Source organism: Pteronotus mesoamericanus, unplaced genomic scaffold (genome assembly GCF_021234165.1).
Source record: "Pteronotus mesoamericanus isolate MK-2021 breed Mesoamerican mustached bat unplaced genomic scaffold, CSHL_Meso_final scaffold_85, whole genome shotgun sequence".
NCBI lineage: Eukaryota > Metazoa > Chordata > Mammalia > Chiroptera > Mormoopidae > Pteronotus > Pteronotus mesoamericanus.
The window spans coordinates 51127501-51152500 of record NW_026555329.1 but is presented as its reverse complement, the minus strand read 5'-3'; the positions used below and the strand labels follow the sequence as shown (position 1 = coordinate 51152500).

Here is a 25000-nt window from a genome sequence, read left to right as displayed (position 1 = left end):
ATCAGTAAAGCTATTTACTGTTTATAAAGCAATATGCACTTACAGGTTTGGGAGATGGTTTGGGCTCTGAGGGTCGCATGTGCAAGTGGGTCATCATTGCTTGAAGACGTTCTCGTTCTTTAGAAAGCTGTTAAGAAAGAGTCAGATCAGAAGCATTTTAGAAATGACTGATACGGCTATTTTATTGCAGTGATACATCTTATCATTGAGCTTGTCTCAGAGTAATGATTCCTGCATATAAAAGTCTTTACCAGTCACAACTTATCTGGGAGGAAATGCAACTTTAACTATGAAGGGTAGGGGAAACTTTTATAGCTTTCCTTATGTTAAAAGGTCAGAGAAAACAAATAACACTTCATCTTTTTGTCAATAAGAGAATTGAGGTCACAGTTGCCTTGACAGTAACAAGTTACTGAAACCATAAATTAGAAGGCCTATGGTGTTTCTCTAAAGTCCTGTGGACACTGTTAGCAATGGACTAGTGCCAACAGCTGTGAAGGGGTGAAGGGTTCTCAAAGAGAAGTGCCTGCCGGGATTGTCTACACACTTCATGCATTCCCACTGAGGTCCAGTTAGTGCCCCCTCCAATCTGCCATCATCAATCTAATTCAATAGAGTGACAGAGACCAGGCAGTGTGAAACGTTGAACTCTGCCACGGAGTCGGCATCTATACTTGCACTGGGTCTCATTACAAGTGACGGACCTTACTTTTCCATCACTCAGACATAGCAGGAAAAAAAAAGGCATAATTGGTCACCCTGCAGACTGTGTCATCATCAGCTGAACTCTTATGTTTCACTTCACCTTTTATAAATGGTAAACAGGTTTATAAAGAGGTTTTTTAAAGTTGCATCAGTAATTATGCTTTTTATGTGTCCTTGGTTATTTTACAAGTCAAAGTAAAATATTTTTAAAAGCTCTCTGGGAAAAAGCAATGATATGATGCATTTGAAATTATTCAAAATATAGTCGAGTGTTAAGAAAAATAAATTGTATGCTTAAGTAAATAAAACTTAGTATTGGTTTGACTGAAAAAAAAAATCTTTAACACTAGAGGAAGTCTTAAAGGGTTAGTAAAAGCATAATAATGATATGGTGATATAATTGTTTTCTGATCAGGTTTATGAGTTCTATTTATTTTGGGCCAAATTTTGTTTTAATATTAACTATATTTTTTAACAAATTAGCAGCATATGATACCACACATATATTAGCACATGGAATATTATAAATGATTTGTCAGTATTACTCCAGAAAAGTCAAATTTTTTTGCAAGTTCTTTATACCAAAGGTAGAAAAGGAAAAGGTTTATCTCAGAGAAATATACTACAGGAATAATGCTTTCAAGATTTTTTTTTACACTATACAATCTAATAAAAAAAATCATGATTAGCTCATATAAAATAACGTCTCCACAATAAAATCATGTCCAATGTGGGGGGGTGATATAACCAATATTAGGGAAAATTTAGATTTGACTCTTTTGGGATATCCAAATGTAGATGATGTAGTCTAAAGGTTATATAAGTCTAAGTGATAATCAGCACATTAAATTATATCAATTCATCCTGAGTTACCAATCATTGCCATCATTATACAATCTAAAATTCCATATATTTCTATTAGACGTTGTGTTAAAAAGACTCAGAATCTACCCAATTTAATCCAACATTATTATAAGAAAGAAGTTCATTAAGTTAGCATTTCCAAACCTGTATTTCTAACTGTTGCACCACTTGCATTTGCACTCGACATTGGGCAGTGCTTCGGTCATCCAACGCATGTTCATTGTTAAGGTGCCTAAGCAAACATAAGATGCAAAACAGAATGTTAAGCAATGTGTATCTCAGTGATATATGCTCCATTTCAAAAACACTACACTGAAGTCCTATTATCCTCCACAGTGGGAAAAAGGAACAAACACCTTGAAACTATACAGAAAGAAAATATTTCTTGAAATTAATAATGAAGAAGAAAAATATTTAGACATAAATGTAACACATGAAGAAGAATTGAGATGGTGTTTCTGAGAAAGGATTGATTTATAAATAAGTAGGCTTATTTAGATTCAGCAAATAAAAATCTTTATTCTGTTCTGCTCCTTACCTTGAAAAAATAAATCAGTTCACTTTAATATTTCCTCACTATTCATAACAACAAGTATCTATATATCTTGGCACAGTTGTCATTCTTAGTTGAAGTGAAATTGTGGTCTAAAATAGTGAGGTGTGTCAGGTCAAGTTTGAGGTGTGTGGTTAGACAGCAGGAGAGGCACTTCCACCCTACCTGTCTCCCCAAAGCTAAACTCTGCTCAGTTCTGTTATGAATCTAATTGTAATGAAAACTTAATTTTCACTTATTCTTTCTGGAAAGGAGGCATAAAATGCTAAACCAGAGCTTAGCTTATGATGTAAAGTGCAACTCATTTCTAATTAAACAAACATTTAAAAGTTGTTTTACAGGTTTTTTCACCAAAATTTTAATGGGGAATGAGATAGTTTTCTAGCAGTATACTACAATGGTAATTATATTCTTAAGGTTTAATATTGTTATATTTTCTTAAAGTTTCTTTTTTTCACTATGAACTGTCAGGAAAAACACACATATGTTTATTTCACAATCAGTCTAAATGATGAATATTTTTTTAAAATGCTTTAGCTTTACACAAAGACTAGTATGTAATGAAACAAGATAAGTAGAATATACAGCTTTGCAAGAAAAGATATATGCAGTATAGTGTTTAGTTTTGCATAAAATCACTTTTAAAAAGGTTTTTTACACTTGTGTACTTCTTAGTGATAATTATCCTATACTTAAAGAACTAAAAAAGTACAAAATGTTTGCATTCTATACTTGGGTCTTAGAAACCTATTTAATTTATCTATACAGCTTTTATTAGAAGAGAGACTGTAGACTACAATAATAGTCAATGAGGTTTTGTCTTGATTGAATTTTTCAGTGGGACACAAAAGAACCTTGCCATTAAAATAGTCCTTTATTCTCCTGTATGAAGGCGAAAGGTTTTTAAAGTGTTGTGATGTTCAGTAATGAGCCTCTATCTAAATTATCATTGGTGACAAACTCACAAAGCACTTTTCGAGGACACATAGTTATGAAATGCCAGAGCTGCCACTTTCTTTCCTGTAATTATAGGCTAGCTTGCAGCCCTTCAATGATCATTTATAGAACAGCCTCCAGTGGATTACTGAGAACTTGAAAAACACATACATACCTCTGCCACATCTCCCTTCTCCTTTCGTTGCTATTGTTTACTGATGATATGTAAAACAATGGTGCCTATTCATTCTCCTTACTTAATTATGCCAATCAAAGTCCTGAAATAATGTTGGATATAAATACAATGCAATAAGACTAAATAGGCTGAATATTAATATTAAATTATGAATTTATGTATTTATAACTGTTTTGTGTTCAAATTATTCTCTTTCTTGTTTTTATAACTATCTCAGGTACTACATATTGCTATTCAAAAATTCTGTATGATTTATAAATCAAAATGAGATAATACTGAAAAATGAGAGGATTTGTGGATTTCCTCAGTCAGTGCCTAATTGCTGTTTCAAAATGCATATGCAAAGGGACATTTCATTAATCATTTAATCATGTCCCTTGAAGGAAGTTGAAACTAATGTTGCAAATACCCTTTTCATATGAATGCTCCATAATACTATCTTATTCATTTGATATATTGCCTATGTCATAAATTATAGCTCCTTCAAAATGACCAAGTAGGACTGTTATCCCAGAAGATGCTTGTTACAAAACCTTTATTAAGTTTTGTTTTTTACTTATTGGTAGTTCTATTTCACAGCTTCATACTATCCAACAATAATACTCTTTCTGATGGCAAAGGTCTGTAAATTACCCATGCAATCACTAACACCATTTCACAAGCCTGTTCTACTTCTACTGGTCTGCTAACAAGACAATTACACACAAATTACTGAATGTCTATGAAATATTTAAATGCATTCTACTCTACTATGCATTAATAAGAGCAAAGCAAGCTCTGGAATTCTGGTTTGCTCCAGTCCCTAATGTCTCCTAATGAGCTTCTTACCGAGACTGCAGTTCAAACACAGAGGTGAAGAAAAAATGCAAAGGGTGCATTCAGAAAGGCAGCACTGAACAAACATTGTGTGAGCCAGCTCTAATTTATGGGTCACTTTATAGGTATATTGATTTTTGTTTTCAAAATGGAATAAATGATGTGGTCTACTGACGTTCTTTCAAAACTGCATTGAATCTGTGTACTAGGTAGGTAGTGTGGACTAGAAAAAATGTAAATAAGCAGTCAATTTTTTTTCTAAAAACAATTAAGCAAGCATTTCAGAAAGATGAAAACTAGGAAATGATCTTTCCAATTTAGTTAATGCACAATTCTTTTTAACAAATCTTTTAAGGTTATGAATACATGTGGAAGCTTCAATTATAAACACCCCAGATTAGTAATTCAATTTTCAACTCCAGATTTTTTCAATTTCATTTAAAGTTATATTATTTTATAAGCTAAAAAGGCATCAGATTTAAATCCAACTATATCAGACTTTTTAACAAAATGTTTCACTTGCAAATCACTAGTGTTTCATTTATTTTGCATCAAGCTTTTTATGTTTAAACACTGACAGGAGTTTAAATACAAAATGTTAGCTGTCACTATTCATTTAGCTGATTATGTGAGATGCCTTAGTTTTCAGAGATGAGGCACTGTCACCAAAAGAAACAACATTCTGACAAGTTCAAAGAATGCCTTCTTGAGGTCATAATTTTGTATCCATGCTTCCTAGTCAAAGACAAAGAAATCGACAATACACACTAAGCAAAAGCATAATTTTTAGTCAGCTACCAGAAGAAAAGATAACAAATTTCCCATTAAATTAACTATTTTTGCTACCTTTTCTGTTGCTCTTCATATAGTGTTACACCTTACAAATGTAGTCTTTGTAAATAAACCTAATTCATTTATCATCAACTAATTACTCTTTAACAGATTGATATTTTAATGGACACTATCCATTCTGCCCTTCTTTGAAGTGAGTATCCCTTCTATTTCAGATCATATTTTGTCTGCTGGCATCTGTGCATGCAGGTTTAGAAACATTTGTCTGCTAACTGGAATGTTACAGTGTTAACCTTTTGGTTTACGCTCAAAAAAAGTCAATCCATCTACATTCAAGCTGATTTAGGTCCAGTGGAGTGATAATTAATTTTGCAGCCAAACTACACTAAAGTATTATCAAATGTTATTACACATTGACATTTATAAGACAGTAATGAAAAACTAGTATTAAATGCTATTAGCAATCTAGTAAGATCTCCAATTAGTGGTCAGAAAAATGATTAGCTTTTGTCAACTCTTACTTTACAGTAAAATTCAAAATTTTTCCTAAACACCTTTTCCTGAACTTTCTTCTTCATCTTTTTAGCCTGAACTTTCTTCTTCATCTTTTATTTTCTGCTTTCATTTGGCTGTTACAAATAACAGCCAAATAACAGTTTCTAACTTAACCAAGTTACTTTCATTCAACAGAAAATAATGTTTCAATTGAAAATTAAAGTTATATATGTACAGATATGACTAAGGATATGTATGTTATATTCAAGCAAATGTCTTCTGGTAGCTTTTAATTTGGTGCTGGGCCAAAACAGAGAGAGATTCTACCAAGTTGGGAATGTAATGTGATAAAGAGAATTTGGGACTTAATGTATTTTCCACTATCACTTGTTTTTTTAACACATGTTAACACATGTTTTTTAAACATGTTAAATAGTAATAATTGATGGTTTATTTTATTTCAAACCAATGAATAAGTTGTCTGAATAAGTTCAAGCTACACAGTTTATTTCTAGTGCATTTTAGAAATTAAAATGCCACAGTATTTTCTGAAAAAAAAATTTATAATGAACACTGGCTATAAAATTTCCAGAGAATGGATAAACATGAAAACTGAGACCTAAAAACCTTTCACAGCTTCTTGACTTGTCTGACTTTTTTTCCCCCAAGACTCTCAATTCTCTCCATTATTACAAAAGAAAAACAAAATCTTCTTTCCAAGAAAATCTGTATTAGTCGTGATGCCTTCTTCATTTCATTTTCCACACAGACACTAAATAAACTGAAATTAATTTAATAAAATTGTTATTTTATTTCTCTTCAAATGTCACATACATTTTACAGAAAACACAATAACAGTATGGGAATATGTCTTATTAATACTTTATTTTAGTACAGTATACTGACATTAGCTTTATTAACAGACATTATCACAGATCTTTGAGTTAGGGAGCCTAAAACATATCATTAAAAATGAACTAAAAGAAAAGCCTTAAAATCTGTCATTTGTTCTGCCATCCCTATAAATTTAATGTGTTGGAAAAATGGTCAGTCTTTGGAACAAAAGTTGATATTGAAAAAAAATGTTTTCTTACTTGTAATTTTCCAGTTCAAAAAAACACTAGAATAATTATAAAAAAGACCAAAGAAGATAAAATGAGGGTTCCTATTCATCTTCTTGTTAGTAATAAAAATATATATAAGTACTTAAGATGAATAAAAATGCCCCTTTCCATGTGCTATGAAGGAAATTATTCTGAAGAAAAGATGTATTATTTTCTTAAAAAATTAATTTTGAATGTTGTTAGAAAGGATAAGTTGAAGCAATAAAATGTATAGTGACTGAGCTAATTCTATGGTTTAAATTACCAAATTGAATGAATAGTAACATTAGTCTTCTAAATTATTTTAATGATAAGGAATAATATCAATAATAATATTGATTTGGACTAATCTATCCAAAAGAAGTACTCAGTTGTTACAAGAATTAATGTCCCTATATTCTGTCTTTGTCATATGTTTGTTATTTCTCCTAGAAAGGAAAACTTTAGAAAAGTTACCTAACATTTTAAATGCTCTCTTGCTTAAGAACAGTAGAATCAGTTTCATACTCAACAAAATGGTAGCTTACAACTGTTTTGTTATAACAGAAGTACAAATTTTCATTTCAGGACATTTTAAAAAGTCATAGTAACATAGGAAGCAAATTTTCTTTTAATTGATCAAAACATAAAAAGATTTTTTTAAAAACTCCTTGTGAAAGTCTTACTGGAATTCAGCTATAATGTTATTATGATGCCAAGTACTTGTCCCTTGTTGTAAAGGTGCTTTTGCTCTATACTCTGTGGTCTATCATTTGTAAACGCATCTTTCTGATGTTTCTGCCAACATCCTGGCAACACAGCAGTGCAATTTCAAATGAGTTAATTAACTTAATTGTTGATGAAGCATGAAACAGTTCATTCACCCTGTTAGCTGCTCCATGACAACATAAGAGTCTCAGCCTGTGAAGTAACTCATCTCCATAAACCTATCTGTAGCTCTCTGTTTAGAACTTTTGTATGGTGGAATTGTGCGTGGAAAATGCATATTCTCATTTGAAACAGAATCTCTTGAGAATTAAAACATAAATTTTCACTGTATGAAGAAATTAAGGATATACCAAGTTTTGATTTTAAGCTAGAGAAGCAGTATGGTCTATCATATAAACATACAGCCATATATGTTTCTTTATGATTCTCAGAGTAATAAGTGTCAATGTGGATGAAGCAGTTATTTTAAATCTTTAGCTTCTATTAACTTTCATTTTTTATTCTTGTTAAATATATATTTTTAAATATCATTATTTAAAGTAAGGAATATAGAGTTCGGAATTTAGAAAAGTAAACCTGTAAAATTTGTCTGTTTAATACATATATTAAAATTTGTCTCTTTTTATATATATATATATATATACACATATATATATACAATATGATCCTCCTTTAATTTTATTTGACATTTTTATTGAAAGATTGAAGTTTAAGTGAACCCTGCAAACCTATCTCCCAATTATTAATGATACAATTAGAGTAGGCTAATAGTTTTTGTTCATTCAAAAACCTTTATTGAATGATTTATAAATATTCTCATGAAAAGGTAAAGATGAAGAGTTAAATTTCTTGGTCTAACTTTGTTAATCCACTTGTCAAAATACACAGAAAACTTAGAGTGTGCCTTTACTTTCCTCCTTCATTTTTCTTTTATTTAAAACAATGTGCCCCAAACTCCCATATAACTCACTTCCACTCCCTCCCCTTAAAAAAAAAGTTAAAAACATACTTTAAAAACTGTCCAAAATCTTCACAAATGCTTTCACAGCCTGGCCACTTGCAAACTCCATGGCCATAGAGAGTGTGAGAGGCTCCAGTCTCCTCATGTGACGAGCTGTAGTAAAGGAGCACAGATCAGATTCATCTCAAAAAGCCATAATCATTGCAGGCTGCTAGAGCCTGTCAGGTTACAACCAGTGACAAACAGGTCAAAACAGGTCAATTCAGCTCAGAGCAGTCAGAAAAATTTAATCGTTCTGCTGAATAGTTCAACTGTCAAGGCTAGATGATGTTCCAATTAGAGGAGAAATAGAGCCAAAGATGACTGTTAATAAAGGATGAAAAACTAAGAAGACTGTATAATATCGTATGCTAATCCTGCCATGTGACCTTAATATAACATTTACCTCTAAATAAAAAAATATACATTCATATGTGGTCAAGAGGAAAAATACCTGTATTTTAAGAGAATAAAATGATTTTTGAAATACTCTTTTTAAAGAAAGGATTAGGAACATTTTAATTGTTCAATATTTAAGTGTGGACCATGTATAATTCTACTAGTAACAGTTGATTTTAAAATCTTTACTGTATGTTTACTTTTGAGAAGTGAATACTGTATTAGACAGAGAGATCCTAGAGAAATCAGCCAACTTCTAAAATATATAATCATCAAATTAATTTCAATTAAAACAAGTATGAAAGCATTCAGAGGCATACCATTTTATACTAATGCAAGTTAACAAGAAAAAAATTTTCATGATACTCAAAAACCAGAAACATTGTCAAATAATAGCATTCTATTTTAAACTGTGCTGTTATTAAATGTGTCTTTGAAAAAATGTTTGTTTATGAGAGAGAATATTTATTGCATCTACACAGATATTCTTATTATATAACAGAACACTATCATTCCACTACATTTAAATTTGAATTTTAGAGCTATGCATTATATAAACCTCAGCCAGTTTGTTAAGAAATCCTACACTTATGTTTCATTTTTTACAAAGATACTTTTCATGTTGAGCAATATTTTATTTAAATTATTTTAAAGGACTTGATTAGGTATCCATATACCTGAATAAATGGAATAAATAGACAAAAGTACACAGGTGCTTCTCTTACAAAGGCAGCCTTTATACAACTAAAACAAAACAGTAGCTTTAAAAATAATCTAACATAATGTACTTAATGTTGGCAACTGAAATAAAATAATATTTTATTTATTAATTTTAGTCATATTTATTCAGAAAGTAATCATACTTATTTTTTATATATTTATAAATTCCATCATATTTACACATTTATATACCTGTTCTCTGATTTCTAAGCACACATGTGAAGCATATACATTAAGGGAGTTATATATACATCTTTAATTATTTGAAACTGGTTATGTTAAAAAATGATAAAACATTCTCATGGCATTTTGGTTAATCACAGCATCTTAGTCATAAAAATATATTGACACAGTAATTCCACATGCACTTATTAAAAATAGCTTTTTTCAGGCAATTTACAACTGTATCTATCAAACTGCTAGTATTTAAACTGCTTTCTGTAATGACAAATAATATATAAGATAACCTAAAGGTTTCCATTTTATTTGCTGTTTTATACATTTTTCCCCTGTTAAGTAAAAATCATAATTTTTAGTTTTAATCAATGGTGGAAGTAAAAATTGGTGATAAATAAATATAGAATAAATTTAATGAAGTTTACCTGTCTCGCCTTGCAGTTAGAACTGAAGACTGTCCATTTACTATGGAATGATGGGTTATTGGTGGTGATGCTTTGGAAGTGGTGGAGGAGGTAGTCGAGGAGGAATTGTTAGTAGTGAGGTCTAGCCCTCCATGTTTCATGCCATTGTCTTCCATACTGTGAACTCCAGTCACTTCTTTCCATAACTGCTGAATCTCAGCAGGACTTAAGCCAGCTATAAAATGAAAGAAATACCCAGTAATATATCAAGGTAAAGTTGACATAATGAGATTAGTGTTATTACTGGATTGATGCCAATAATAAAAATGATGTTACAGGATAATTAATATACAATACTAAGTGACTTCATAACATCAGCACCACAGCTTTTCTCTTGAATAATCATTTATTTGCTAAAGACTACCAATTGGGAATAGCACTGAGAAAAAATAGTATTCAGAATAGTATCAAGGATTAATAGAAAAAAAATCCAGAAACTCTATTTGAAAATTAAACTATTCAACTTTTAACAGTAGGTTTTACTTACTGCTAGCTAATATTCAGTTTTTGTCAATGAAGAAGTAAATACATTTGTAAATAAGACATATTAAAATAAATGAAAAGAAAAAATGAAGTGAGGAAAGGTAACAAAAATGTCAGGAAAAAATAGTAAGCACAACTCAAACTAAAACTATACTTGATAACTATTCAGTTATTTTGATATTTCATTTTAAATCAAAATGAAATAATTGGATTTCATTTTGAGGTTCTGAATAAAACAAAATTACTAACCACATGGATCAATTAAGCAGATTACAACTAAAATTATTCTTTATTTTAAGACTGATAGAATAAATCTCCTAGTCATTTTTTAAAACTCCCTGGTTCATATTATGCAAATTAACCTGATTTATGAAGAATGAAAATAGAAAAGCTAGGCACCATCCTTATTTTTTAACTATAATTTTCAAGTAAGAAATAAAAGACTTTTGTTTACAGCATTTGACTTATAAAATAGCACTTACATGTGCCAAGTACTGTGCTTTCAAATAGTCTCTGTACACCTTATGCTACTTAAATCTCATTACAATCCAACAGAGTTGATACTTTTTAAATCTTTTTAAATTACATTTATTGGAATGACAACGATTAATAAAATTATACAGGTTTCAAGTGTACAATCATTTGATATATCATGTGTATATTGCATTGTGTGTTTACCATCCAAAATCACCATATATTTGAACCCCTTTACCTTTTACCCTATTTTTTTTTCTTTTTTATATCTTCAGGATGGTGTGATATAATCTCAAATGTAATGAATTATACAGGGTCTGGCAGAAGTAATGCCTGCCTGAGTGTGAATGGTAAGGTAATAATATAGGTGTAATAATTTAGAGTTTTCATTTGAACATTTCACCTAAAATGTCATGTGGTGTGCTAAAGTGTGATATTGTTATGGTACAGAATTCCATGCTTGTGATTTTGTAATAAATTAGGGGCATTATTTGTTCTAGATGCTGTATATTGTTAATGTTTTCCTCCATTATGACAGTGTCATCTTGAAAATATTTACATAATATTTCATAAAGGTATATATTTATATAATCAAGTGTTATTTGTTATAATATAAACTTGAAATAATATAATACTTTCATTTTAACCAATTTATGGATTAGGAAACAAATGGGAGTGAAGCTCAAAAATATATATAAGGTCCCAAATAAAATTGTGATTTAAATCCAGTCTGACTTGAATATCTTTGCCGTTAAAATATTGTATTAAAAATATGAAGACTCCTGATAAAGATATAACAAGGGAAATATATTTGTAATTACAATTGCTATCATATATTGAGCATCTACTGTATTCTGGTGCTTTGTGTTCATAATCTCAATTAACCTCACCTAAAGTTAGAAATCATTACATTTTAAGGATAAAGATGTTGAGGCTCATGAAGATGAAATATTTTACCCTAAATCACTTACCCCATAATTTGGGGACAAAATTTAAATTTAATACCTTGTGACTCCACAATCTTTGTTGTTTTTTACTATGTTTATCTATATCTAATAGAACAATGGAAGTGCTAGTCAAACTACTATCCCTCTCCAGCAACCCAACATACATCTATATTAGTTGTTAGAGTGCTGCTGATTGGTCAAGAGGTGTGTGGGAATGAAATGGGATGTAATAGGCAGGGGAGAGGGAGGAAAGATAACAGAATATGGTGGTGAGGAGAGTAAGCCCTCTCACCACTTCCCTGTGGAAGAATCAGTGATTTAGGCATAATAGTAAGTGGACCAAAGTAACAGAAGAATTCTCACTGCTCCAACTATAACTTCTAGTCAAATTATTCATCACAGTGGTAACCTTAAATTATTATATACCTATCACCATCTTATACAGGTAGTTTTATTGAAAATTATCATTTTAGTGATTCTGCCTCCTTGTAATTTTAAGATGTGGCCTGAGACTAAAGAAAATATAGGATTTCCAAAGTTGTTAAAAAAAACTCCTTTTTGTAACAAAAAAATGGCTTAATAAAGTACAGTATTTCTAATACATAGGAAATAATTTCTATATAAAGATTCTTAATTGTAACTTTAATTCTAGCTTTAACCTAGGATGCTGAAACTTTTCTGACTGTAACTTTTTAAATACTTGCTTGTATTATGTTTCGTGTCCTAAAGGCCAAACTCCATTAGCAAATCCTTTCTTGTGATAGTATCAACATGAATTCTGCATCAAAACTTCACCATCTCACCTGCTATCTCTGTTTCACCATCTGCTCTTGCTTGGAATACTGCTACTCACTGTCCTCCTGCTTTTACCTTATCTTCATATAATTTACTCTTCATATAGCAGCCAAAATTTATCTCTTTCAATGTAAATTAGGCCGCAGCATTTCCCAAGGCAAATTGTCTCATGCCTTTCCAGAACACTTATGGAAAAATCAATCAATCAATCAATCAAGCAAGCAAGCAAGCAAGCAAGCAAGCAAGCACGCAAGCACCTTACTATGGCCTGTGAAGAACCGGCATTTATCATTGTCCTCTTGCCTGATTCTCTGACCTCATTCTCTCATTCTCTCTCTCTCTCTCTCTCTCTCTCTCTCTCTCTCTCTCTCTCTCTCTCCACCCCTTCTCTCCCCACATTTCATTTTGTTATACTAGCCTTCTGCTGACCCTCAAATGCATCAAACATTTGCTTCCTTTCCATCTATTGCTCTGACTGTTCCCATTGCCTGGGCCACTCTCATTGTAAATAGCTCCATGGCTTTCTCTCTCCCTTCACTTTCAGGGATGTCCAAACTTTCAGCGCCCCTGTGCCACACTGGAAGAAGAGTAGCCTTGGGCCACATATTAAATACATTGCAACATGTAATCACAAAAAATATCCCATAATGTTTTAAGTAAATTTATGATTTTCTATTGGCACATTCACAGCCATCCTGGGCTGCATGCAGCCTGTGGGCAGCTGGTTGGGCACCCTTAATGGTTCAAGTATCACCTCCTCTCAAAGGTCTTTGGCCACTGTTAATCACTGCCTCTCCTCACCCTGCCTTCTATCATTCTCTGTGACTTCACCCTACTTTACTTTTCTTTCAAGCATTTGAAACTACATTATTTATTTAATTATCATCAATCTCCCTCCACTGAAATTTAAGCTTTATAAGAATAGGATCTTTTTATTACTGGTATATCCTAAGTGCCTAGAATATGTGCCAAATAATCAGTTGTTAATATCATTGATTTTTAACAAGTTCACACAGATCTCAGAGACATCTTGGTTTCCACATGGAAGTCCTGTGGCTCTTAAAGGAAGTCCTATGGCATACTATTTATGAGTATTCCTACTCTTTGATTCCAATGTCTAAAAATTTAAGCGTAATTTAAAATTTTAATTCACTTATTTACTAATACTCCATTTATCTGCTAAGGTTATGTACAATTAGAATAATAAAAACAAATTTAGGTAGAAATATTTATATCAGCCATATATATATTAAACCAATTTGATATTTTTTAGTAATTTGGATTGTTGAAATGTTACCATGGCATTTTTACTTTTCATATCAAATTTTACAGCTTAAAAACTGGTATATATACATGACCAAAATAATTAAATCACAGAGAAAGGTATACATTGCAAAATTAACTTGCCCTACAAGCCCTGACCTCTAGGTCCTAGGTTCTCTCCAGAGACAACCATTATTCCAGTCTCTGGGTTATCCTTCAGAGATCTCTATGTTCATATATAATGTGCCAAACCTAACATATTATTCAACTAAGGGTTTAGAATAACCTGTAAATACAATACCCATCTTTCAAATACATGTTTAATGAAGGGTGTACCAAATATACATTTTTTTCAAATGCTGAATTACAAGGGGTAAAATCGCTATTTTGCTAAAACTGAGACCAAAGGAAATATTGCCACCATAAAAAGGAACTTCTGGGATACAGGAATACATTTGATATAAAAATTCCTCCTATGATTTTAATGTTAAAATTTTATAGGCTGCATTTTTAAAGTTTGATATTTTATTACAAAAACAATAATTTCTCAGTTTTCATCATCAGGGAATTTTAATGTTGCAAAGGTGACATTCCACTTTTTCGTCTTCTTTCAATACATAAAAAATGGACAAACAGAAGTTTTTTTCCAAGTCTAATGGCCTAAACAAAATTATGCAGGCTAGCTCATTAAATAATTCTGTAACAATTACAATTATGATATAATTAATTTCCATCTTTTATACATTTTCTCCAAAATTAACTCAACACACTTTTAATATCACCCAATGTATTTAATTATTTATAAGTTAGTTTTTATACACAAAATTAACAGCATTCACAGGTAATTTTGCTAAATTTTATACCTGCAATAATAAATGTATATTTATACTTGTGTTCCCTGATGGAGTTTCATCATATAAATTGCCCACCCCCCCCCTAAAATTACCCCTTTAAGTTACAAATAGAAGATTTAGCATTTGAAAGGAAATACTAAGATGGTAACAATAATTCTGCATGACATGTAGTTTTCATATTACTGTGTTGTTACCCTGGTTAGACGATGTCAGTCTATGCAAACACATAGATTAATAAAAAAATCAAAGATGCCAGAAGTAATGCTGAAATAGGTATTTGGCTATCTAGATTATCATAAGCAGAGAATGAAATCAAAGCCAAATAACTGATTTTGGCTATTTCAAACTTCAGCCAAAGGCAAACTTTAGCACTCAGCATAAAGGACATTAAAAGGTTTTATATTTTTTTTATTCAATAATTCTCAGATTCCAAACTGTTCTAGTTCTACAAAATGTTAGTTCAAAATAGTGCTTGTTTGATAGCTAGCATTTCCTGTTTGGTGTTTCAGATTGGTAATAAAAATGCTATATTTTAAGTATTGTATTTTGTCATGTATAATGTGCACATTTTTGCCCCCCTAAATAATTCTTATTATTCATGGGAATCAGTACTACAATGTGGGTACTCATTATACATGGCAAAATATGTAACTTTTTAAAGTTCAAACAAAAATGTGTAAAAACTTGGAATAAAATGGAATTTATGCCACATATATTTTAATCCCTATAATCATAGTAAACATGCAAATATATTGTGTTTTGTGATACAACTGACTTCTGTCTTATGTGAAAACCATATCAAAGTTTAAAGTACATGCACAGTATTTTCCTATGTTCTAACCGGTAGACAATGGTACTGGTTATGAAAATGTGTCTCTAAGTAATTACTAGTTGATATATAAACCATACTATATATGTAGTAAATAGCTTTACATTCCATATTTTATTTGAGATTGTTTTCCAAATTCATTCTTTTTTATTTGATTTCTATATATCTACAGTCACTCTATATGCATAGACATAATCTAATTGCCTGTTTTACATTAAAATCCAATATTATAGTATTATTCATGATGATGTTAAATGTTTCATATTTTAAATAATTCACTTTAAAATGGTAAAATGCATTTATCATTTTACAACAGAGAAAAATATGGGTATATCTCTTACCCTTACCAAAATTATCTGATTCTTATATACATATTCTTTATATAGTTGAAAAAAGTTTTAATTTTAAAAGCAGCCCAAGGAAGTTGTGTTAAATCATGGGATAAATACTTCAAATATGTCATTTTTAAAGATTTTATTTATTTATTTTTAGACAGAGGGGAAAGGAGGGAGAAAGAGAGGGAAAGAAACATCAATCTGTGATTGCCTCTCACACGCCCTTCCCCACCAGGGACCTGGCCCACAAGCCAGGCATGTGCCTTGACTGGAAATCGAACCAGCAACCTTTTGGTACGCAGGCCAGACCTCAGTCCACTGAGCCACACCAGTCAGGTCAAATATGTCATATTTTTAAGAACACAAAGAGAATATTATCATTGTATATTAACCCTACCCACTTTTCATATGTCTCTTATTCATGGCTAATCATTCGACAGAACTGGTACAAACTGCACTGGGAAACTATAAATAAAAATATTTAAAATATTTTTTATCTGAAATAACCAATAACTAAGGCAGGGCTTACATTATCTAACAAATACTTCTTTACTTTCTCATATTCTAATTTGGAGATTCCAGCACCATGAAGTCATGGGTTTTTATTGTAGCTGGTTTATCTGACAGCCTGACTATGTTTGGCTTTGGGGCTCCACAATGAAATTTTGTACACTTATTAATCTAAACAGTGAAAAACACAGTAATGACTTTCATCTTTTTTGTTTAAAATATATATTTTCTGCACAAACCCAGATACATTTTCAGATTTACTTCCCTTTCCTTTACTTCACTTTCCTAAAGTTCTCCATCCTGTGTGCTTTCTCTCTCAGCTACAAAATAAAGCTCAGAGATAAAAACTTATGTTTGAAAACTATTATAATGGTTACACATAATAAATTTCCTTGTTCAGAGAGATATTTTCTGTGCTTGTATTGGAAGAATATAGTTTAACAAATATAGTTCAAATAAGTTAAACACTTTGTTTCTATGAACATCTATTTTTAACTTTTTTGAAATACTTGTTTGGTTTTAGCCAAACAAAATGGTAGATCATGTTTCTCTATTGAAGGGATTCTGATATAATGAGATCCTAAATACAGATTTTATTTAAATTTTACTGAAAAAAAATCAATGAGATTTTTGCTTCTATTTTAGCATAGTTTCTACCAAAGACATCGATGTTTACACTGAATTAATTTATGTTTCTTTTTAAAAACTTATTTTTTATTCATCTTCAAATTGTATTTTTCTTAAGCATGATAATTTGTGAACAAAATATTCATTGCTAGTGACACCATGATTTATTCCAATTCTCTGTGGAGTAACACAGAAAAGTGGGTTTAGTGCCTTGTTTTTCTTTCATTATTTAAACTTTCTTGATTTCCTAGGAGGGAATTAGTGGACCAGGTGAATCAGAGGATCAGAAATCAAGTGAAAGAGTGAATTTTAGGAAAAGTAAGCCAACAAGAGGGTAATTTAATAAATAAAGAGAAAAAACATTTACTGTAACACATTTGTGTGGTGAAACAATGGTTATGTGCATTTTAAAGACTATTTCATCTGCTTAATTTTAATTTTTGTATATTTAATTTTTCTTGCTTTTCTACAGTGTATCTCTGTGTCAGAAAAATGCACAGCAAATACTACTGCAATGTGATCCCTGGGTAAAAAACATAACAGATTCAAAATAAAGTTCATTTGGTTTAGTTTGTTCTATCAAAATGCAAATCCAAATTAAAGTTTATTATCAAAGTACATCCAAAGTTTTATTTTCAGAAAAACAAATAAAAACACAGTTCATAGCTTTTTAAATCTACAATTTACAATGTATGAATAGGTAATACTATTTTAGAAAAAAATAGGATCAATCTGGTCAGTTGATGCATGATGGGATCTCACACAGCATAAATAGGAATGTGTTCTGTAGAAATACATAAAACTTCTTTTTTATATGTGGAGGTTTCAATGTAAAGACTAGGAATTCCTATCTTCTTCTGATTGGTTGCCCACAAAACTCAGCTCATTTATGTTGCATGGAGTGTTGCTACTGCATTAGTGGTAAGGCTACAGTTCTCTGTAGATATTCAGTGTATATTTCATAGTATTTGAATTGCATTTCCCTTATAAATTAGTTACTGCCATATGACTAATAAATACACATTTAACAAAACACTTGAAAGCAGGGTATAGTAAAATTTATGAATCTTAAAAAATGTGTCATGCAACCATGTTAATCGTGCTCTAATAATAAACTTGAAGGTCATAAAAACATAATTCTTCAGGTATAAGGCAGACAGGCAATGAAATGGTAGAAAGTGCAACATTAGAAATGAAGTATGTACCATATTTTGTATGTACCTTGAGGCAGCGACTGGACAGGGAGTGCTGCCTGGCCAGGTGGAATGGAGATGAGTCCCTGACGCTGAAGGCTTAGCAGATGTTGTTGCTGCTGGAGTTGTTGCATCTGGAGAAGCTGCTGCTGAAAGACAAGCTGCTGCGCTGCCAACTGCTGCTGCTGCTGCTGCTGCTGCTGCTGTTGCTGCTGCTGCTGCTGTCACAGAACCCACCAGTCAACAGCAGAGAACATGGTCTGCACAAACAGCTCTCACACAAAGAAATTTACACTCTTCTCCTCACCAGGTGGGTTGTCAAGTGCCGGCTGTATGCAAGTTCTAGATTTTCACTTGCCTTTCTTTCAAATATCACACAGCATAACAGAACATAAAAACTTGCATTACAAGTATGAGAAAAGGTCTAGAGAAAGTATTTAACAAAGATTCAGGAGTTTTTAAAAAAACTGGTATATTGCAGATGATAATAAATTTATATAGACTAAAAAGATAACAGTTTATAGAAAAAGTCAACTTCAACAACACTATTTTTTTTCCCAGCTGAGTAAGTTCACTCTACAGCAGTCCATGACTGTGGTCTCTAGTGATTTATTAGTAAACTGGGATGTAACTTTCATAGGAAAGGCCTGTTAGCTCTCTCTCCTTCCCTCTCTTCTCTTGTTGGAATATATTAAAGACTGTTATGTTCAAAGCAAAACAAAGTCTCCTTATTATAAAGAAAAGTATAACTTCAAATTTTGTGAATTATTACAATACAAACTCTAGTTCTTTGGACTTAGGAGAAGGAAGTCAAACTTCAGGGAAAGAGACGCTGCTCTGAAAGACCTTTCATTTTTAGTTTGAGGAAAAGAAAGTTCTGATGCGCTCACTGGAAAACAGACTGCATAATGGAGCAAGTCATGTGGACTGCCCAAAGCCTCCAGAGAAATAAGGGAGCAATTTCTATTCTGTAGTTGATGGCTGTCTGAAATTCTATTCACAAATCCAAACAGAATCAAAGCCTCAGGAGGTCAAAACTGTTTCCTGGACGTTTGCATAATGGCAGCTTGAAGACAACGGCTCTGATACCTGCTGATCAATTTAACTACTTCAACATGTTTTGTTTGTATTATGTTTATATTTGATGCAGTTTGCTGACAAGTGCAAGCTAGGCCTGAGAAGCCAGCTTGTCAGTTTGATTTATGAGCACATCAAACTGTAACTTTCTACTCGCCACTCCAAACCTACAGTAGCAGTTCATTAATCAGGAACCTGTGACTTTGAAATCTGTGCTCAACCAGTTTCTCCCTTGGACCCACAACCTCCAACAATAGGCCAAATTTGCATGCATGCTCTCTGAGCTGCAGTATGGAGAAAAATAAGGTTCCCTCACCAACTTAGAGTTCTTGGCAAATACAAGATAATCAGTACTTTGTCCACCACACAGCTTGCTCTTTGTATGCTGATTCACTTGAGAACATTGGATGACCGCAGCATTGGATTGGAACTCTTAAGTTCCTAGCTACAAAAAAGGACAGCAGGACTGTCCCTGTTATTAAGCTCAACTAAAAAAAAAAAAAGTATGATAAGTGCTTCTTTGCTAGCAAAAGTCTTGTGATAGAAAGATCTGAGACCACCCTGGCCTCATGGCCCTTTCCAAATTCACACTCTTGTATGCCAGTGAACAGGCCAGACCCTACCTCTTTTGCTGGTTTTCCAGGATGTTGTTGTTGCTGCTGCTGCTGCTGCTGCTGCTGCTGTTGCTGCTGCTGCTGCTGTTGCTGCTGCTGCTGCTGCTGCTGTTGCTGCTGCTGCTGCAAAAGCTGAAGATGTAACTGCTCTTGCTGTTTCTTGTAAAACTCTTGTAGTTGTTGCTGAATAAACCATTTTGACTTTAATAAATAAAGGCAAAAGTTTCATGTATTACAAATCTCCTAAACTCTTCTAGACTGGGATATGGTAAAGTATCGAGTTAGACTGCCTCTCAAGAAAAACAAAAAAATATGCGTTGGATACAAGGAGACAGATTTGTATAGATTTTTTTCCTAAAACAGATCTGAAATTTTCCAATCCAGAATTTTTTAAAAATCCTAAACAAGAGGTATAAAAAAATCTGTCTTTTAAAGGGTCAGAAACAAATGAATATCCTAAATTATAACATCTGAAGTTCCAATAACATATAAAACTAGGTTATACTCTACCACTTATAAGAACTAAATACATAGATACAGGGAGCCAGGTTGTTCATTTTTTATTGGAAAAATAATTTAAATACATCAGGTGGCAAAAGTATGTCAGACTAAAATATAAGCAACTGGTTTGTGGTCATCATCATAGAAGGCAACAAATTAATTAAATATATACAAATTCAGGTAAAGCACATACTTTTCTTTATGATAAGTTTATAACATAAAATCCACTTTATTTTTTAAAAAACTAAATTTTATGCGCTGGTGGCTTAGTTGTTTAACTTTTGTTCTTGTGAGTAGACTCTTCTCTTCCAAAACACAAAACCCTCTTGTATTTTTTGGGGAGAAAAATTTTGGGATGCTAGTTTCCTTATTGTAAGAAAAGGGCAAGTTCAAATTTCAGAATTACATGAACTAAAAAGAGTGCTAAAGTATTAGGGGTTTTAAAAGTGACTACTATCTATAGGTCTCTTTGCACTTTTATTGGTGAGTCTGCAAAGCAAATGTATCAAGCATTTGGGTATTTAAATACTGATTTATCCCACATTCCAATTAAAACACTACATTTATGTTCTAGCATGCCAATAAGTTGTCCCTTGAAATGGAGAATAAATTGTCAAATATGCCCATGATGATGTGAACATGGGAGCATCCCTCTGTGCCATGCTAGACCACTGAAGCAGGTAACCCACATTACCTGCTGCAGCATGACTGCTTGCTGCTGCTGAAGAAGGGCTTGGAGCTGTTGAGGAGACAGGACTTGCTGCTGAAGGATCTGCTGCATTTGCTGAGGGGTTATCACCTGGGGAGTCATCATGGCCACTGACACAGGTACCTTGACAGAGAGAGAAAGAGAAAATGTGGTCACAACCAATGTCTTTTAACATATTTCACAGCTGTAATCCATCTCTGATGGCAAGGATGACCAATAATTTTATGTAATATTTGTTATACTGTCTGTTTAATAACATTAAAGTACCACAGTTTTTGGACACTAGTTTTCTTTACGCATCAGATTTTATCAGATTCTATCTTTATGTTCCATACCTAATGTATTATTCTGAGACAGTTGAGCTTTTACTAGAATGGTTAAAAATAAAAAAAAAATTACAAATCAGTGTTCTGAACACTTAATAATCAATAATCTTATCAATGTCACAGTGCTATAAATGAAAAACCATTTGCAATGGTTTACAGTTATGATTAAAATAAATAATAAAGTTTAAATACTAGAAAGTAATATGTCTATAAATATGCTATCAAAGCTAATGAAAACAATGTGTGTAGAATGTGCTTACTTATAAGACAAAATCACCATCTCCAAAATTTTATATATTTGAAACACATAATAACACTAGAAAATACATATAGTAGTACATATTACTACATAGAATTCTCAGAGAAAGAACCATATCTTTAAACATTTTATTTCAAGCTAACTAAATTTATACCAGGAAGTCCAGAAATTTAAAGATTAATCAAAGATTATTGATTAAACTGAAAAAATTATTTTGCTTAAAGTTTTCTTTCTACTATTTCTCTTCAAGAGTCCGAGAATTAAGGGTTAAAAAATAAAAGAAAATAAGGAGGGAGCTAAAGAATCAGGAGAAAAGGGAAGCAAGAAAAATACAGACTGCGAAAAAAGCTAGAAAGCCCTGGAGAAAGAAAAAAAGATGTGAAGAGTTAAGAAAAGGATAGCAAGAGAGATAAACAGGAAAACCTTGCATAAAAGCCTCTGGTACTTTGAGAAGCTGCAAGGCAGTCGCATTGCTTGGAGGCATTGTCTATAGAATTAACCAACATGTAATCAAACTTGTCAACTTCACAAGTTTGCAACCATTGACAAGCAATCACTTTCTTTCCTAAAAAAGACACTTTTACTATAAATAAAAGCAAGTATTTATATAAATAATGCTTTGGAACACATTTTGGGACAATGTGTGTCTTTGAAATCAGCAAGATTAACAGACATGGCTCACAATTTTTTTTAATAATCCTTTTTAATGCAATTAAATTTTTTCAAGTCTGGCACTTTATGTTATAAAGACTGGAGAAACCAATAATAATAATAAAAAGACATTAGAAGAAACAAAGAAAAGAAATTCAGAGTGGATTAATCCCTCTCACAAGAAAACAAATCATCATATTTAATACTAAGAAAGAGCTATGCCCTTTCCATCCCATGTTAATGTCTGGAAATATGAATTAAGTAGATCTAATTTTGTGGAAAGAAAAGAATTACATTATAACAGAAAGGAATTCAAAAGTGATATTCAAAAGTATTTCTGGATTTTTAAAGAACATACTGACATATTTATAGGTTACTGTATTTGAATTTATCATAATAAAAGACATTCTGAACTACATATTGTAAAATAAATTTATCCAATTGGTTGCCCACTGTTTAGTTGTTTAAACGATTAGTGGTTAGTTTACGTAATAGTTTGTTCTTTGAGAAACAAATAGAATAGTCAAAATAAGCAGTTTGGAAAAAAGATACCTATCTACAAAAATGTCTTGTCTTTTTATAATCATTTACCTTATACTGCCTCTAAATAGCAAAGAATCAACACGAAATCAAAGGACAGAGAAAGACAGACATGCTAAACTTTAAAAAGGCTGCCAATCTAGGTAAGTAAATAGGTAGGTAGGTAAATGATAGATAGATAGATGATAGATAGAGAGAGAGAGATGATAGATAATAGGTATATATATTACATATATGTATAGATAGCTGTATAGATATATTTATGTAGATAGCTATATAGACATAGATATATTTACTTATAGTTATATACATATATACATGTAGATACTTACCTCCTATAAAACATATTATGTGATAATAAACTTGCCACAATTATCTTACCTAACAGCCTCTTATCACTTTTTAGCATACTGAGTGTTTTCACTTAATTATACCTACAAGTAAAAATACTTATGTATGACTGATAACAAATGCACTTTATAAGAAAAGGTTTATGAATAAAGACATGCACTTTAGGTTTACAGTCTGATTTCAGCTTATATAGATTATATTACCTTATAGCTTGTTGCTGTTGTGAGTGATTTGGTATAAAAGCAAATTTAAGCAAGTTTTTTACCTTTGCATTCTTTAGAGTTCATTTTCTTTTTCATTATGGCTGGATAATTATTTTTGAATCTTAAATGGTTTGTATTACTCTTGCAATGAAAAGTTTATGGCATAAAAATAACCACATCACTGTCATCTCCAAAATCATATGAATCACATGTGATCTTCTACAAATTTTAAGCAGATTCGGGTCTACCCTCTATCAAACTGTCATCTAAAACTGACAATGCATAGACATAAGATATGTAGAAAGATAAGCCAAGTAAAACACAACTAATTGAACATCCTTCTACAGTAAAATATGTACAAAAACACAAATTAAAAATAGTTAATATATGTAGGAAAGCACAATTGCACCTCTTAGGGATATCTAACATTACAAATAAGCTAATAATAGCACCTTGAAATCCACATACATAAGTTCATCCAAAATTAAATACTTGAGGCTAAATAAAAATTTAAATTATTTTATTTTATTTTACTATTTATTTTTTGTGTGTGCCCACCACCCAAAGTCAAACTATCAAAATTATTTTAATAAATAGAAAATTAGCTCTTTTTATGTAAGATGTAAACTACTCAACTTGTTTAGAAATTAATAATTTTCAAAATTCAAAACTTTTCCATTTTTAAGTGATTGATTTTAAGTGACACATTTCCTTTATTCTTCCTTTATCACCTTTGTTACTTTCCCATTGCATTTCTTTGCTATTATAAGCTGCTCTAGGAATTTACTGAAAAAGATAAAGATTAACTGAATACATACTTTTTTTTTGAGATTATGCTTTTGACCGATATTTAAAATGCAAAATCAGCATCATATGTGAAGGTCTGTGGATAACTTTCTAAAATTTATATATCTTAACAAGTTAGGTATGAGCTTAAGGAAATATTTTCCACTAGATATATGATTTTGCTCATGCAAATGTTCTCGTGAGGAGCCACAATTTAGATTGTGATAGAAGAAGGGAGGGAAAACTTACTTCAGATATTTTCTGGTGAGGAGTCAAATAAAAGTTTGGCTGGGTCTAAGAAAACATGATATGTTATGCAGCTACCAAATGGAATCAGAAGGAATAATTTTCTTAAATGGGTGTCCTAGTGAAAACTATACAAGTCTAAAAATCTTCAAGAGCAAAGAAGGAAAAACAGCCAACTTTAATTGGTAGAGAACTTTTTTCTCTCTTGGTATTTATTATACTGAAAAATCTAAAAGTCTCTATAGTCATACATCAAATAAGAGTTTTATCTATCCTATTTATTTTCTCATCAGATGAATTAAGCATTAGCCAGATGTGTTGCTCTGTGCACCAAGAAGTACTGGGTATGTGAATATAAAGATAGGGTTATATATTCTGAAACAAGAGAGAAAACATTCAGAAATTTGAAATGAGTCAAAACAGTAAAAGCAAAAAGCATTTAGATTTTATATTAGAATAGATAGGAGATGACTTTAGATTTTAAGAAATATAGCATAAA

At 31.6% G+C, this 25000-nt stretch overlaps 1 protein-coding gene across 1 annotated transcript in view; it reads right to left on the bottom strand.

Moving 5' to 3' along the window:
- FOXP2 (forkhead box P2) overlaps positions 1–25000 on the bottom strand; it is a 497120-nt gene that overhangs the window by 70710 nt on the left and 401410 nt on the right. Inside the window, exons 5-11 of the mRNA XM_054564264.1 lie at positions 21125–21262; positions 19939–20112; positions 18267–18447; positions 9890–10103; positions 8178–8282; positions 1714–1801; positions 44–127 (exon numbers count right to left, since the gene is read on the bottom strand). Of these exons, the coding sequence (XP_054420239.1) occupies positions 44–127; positions 1714–1801; positions 8178–8282; positions 9890–10103; positions 18267–18447; positions 19939–20112; positions 21125–21262 (984 nt within the window). The remainder of the gene's footprint in view (positions 1–43; positions 128–1713; positions 1802–8177; positions 8283–9889; positions 10104–18266; positions 18448–19938; positions 20113–21124; positions 21263–25000) is intronic.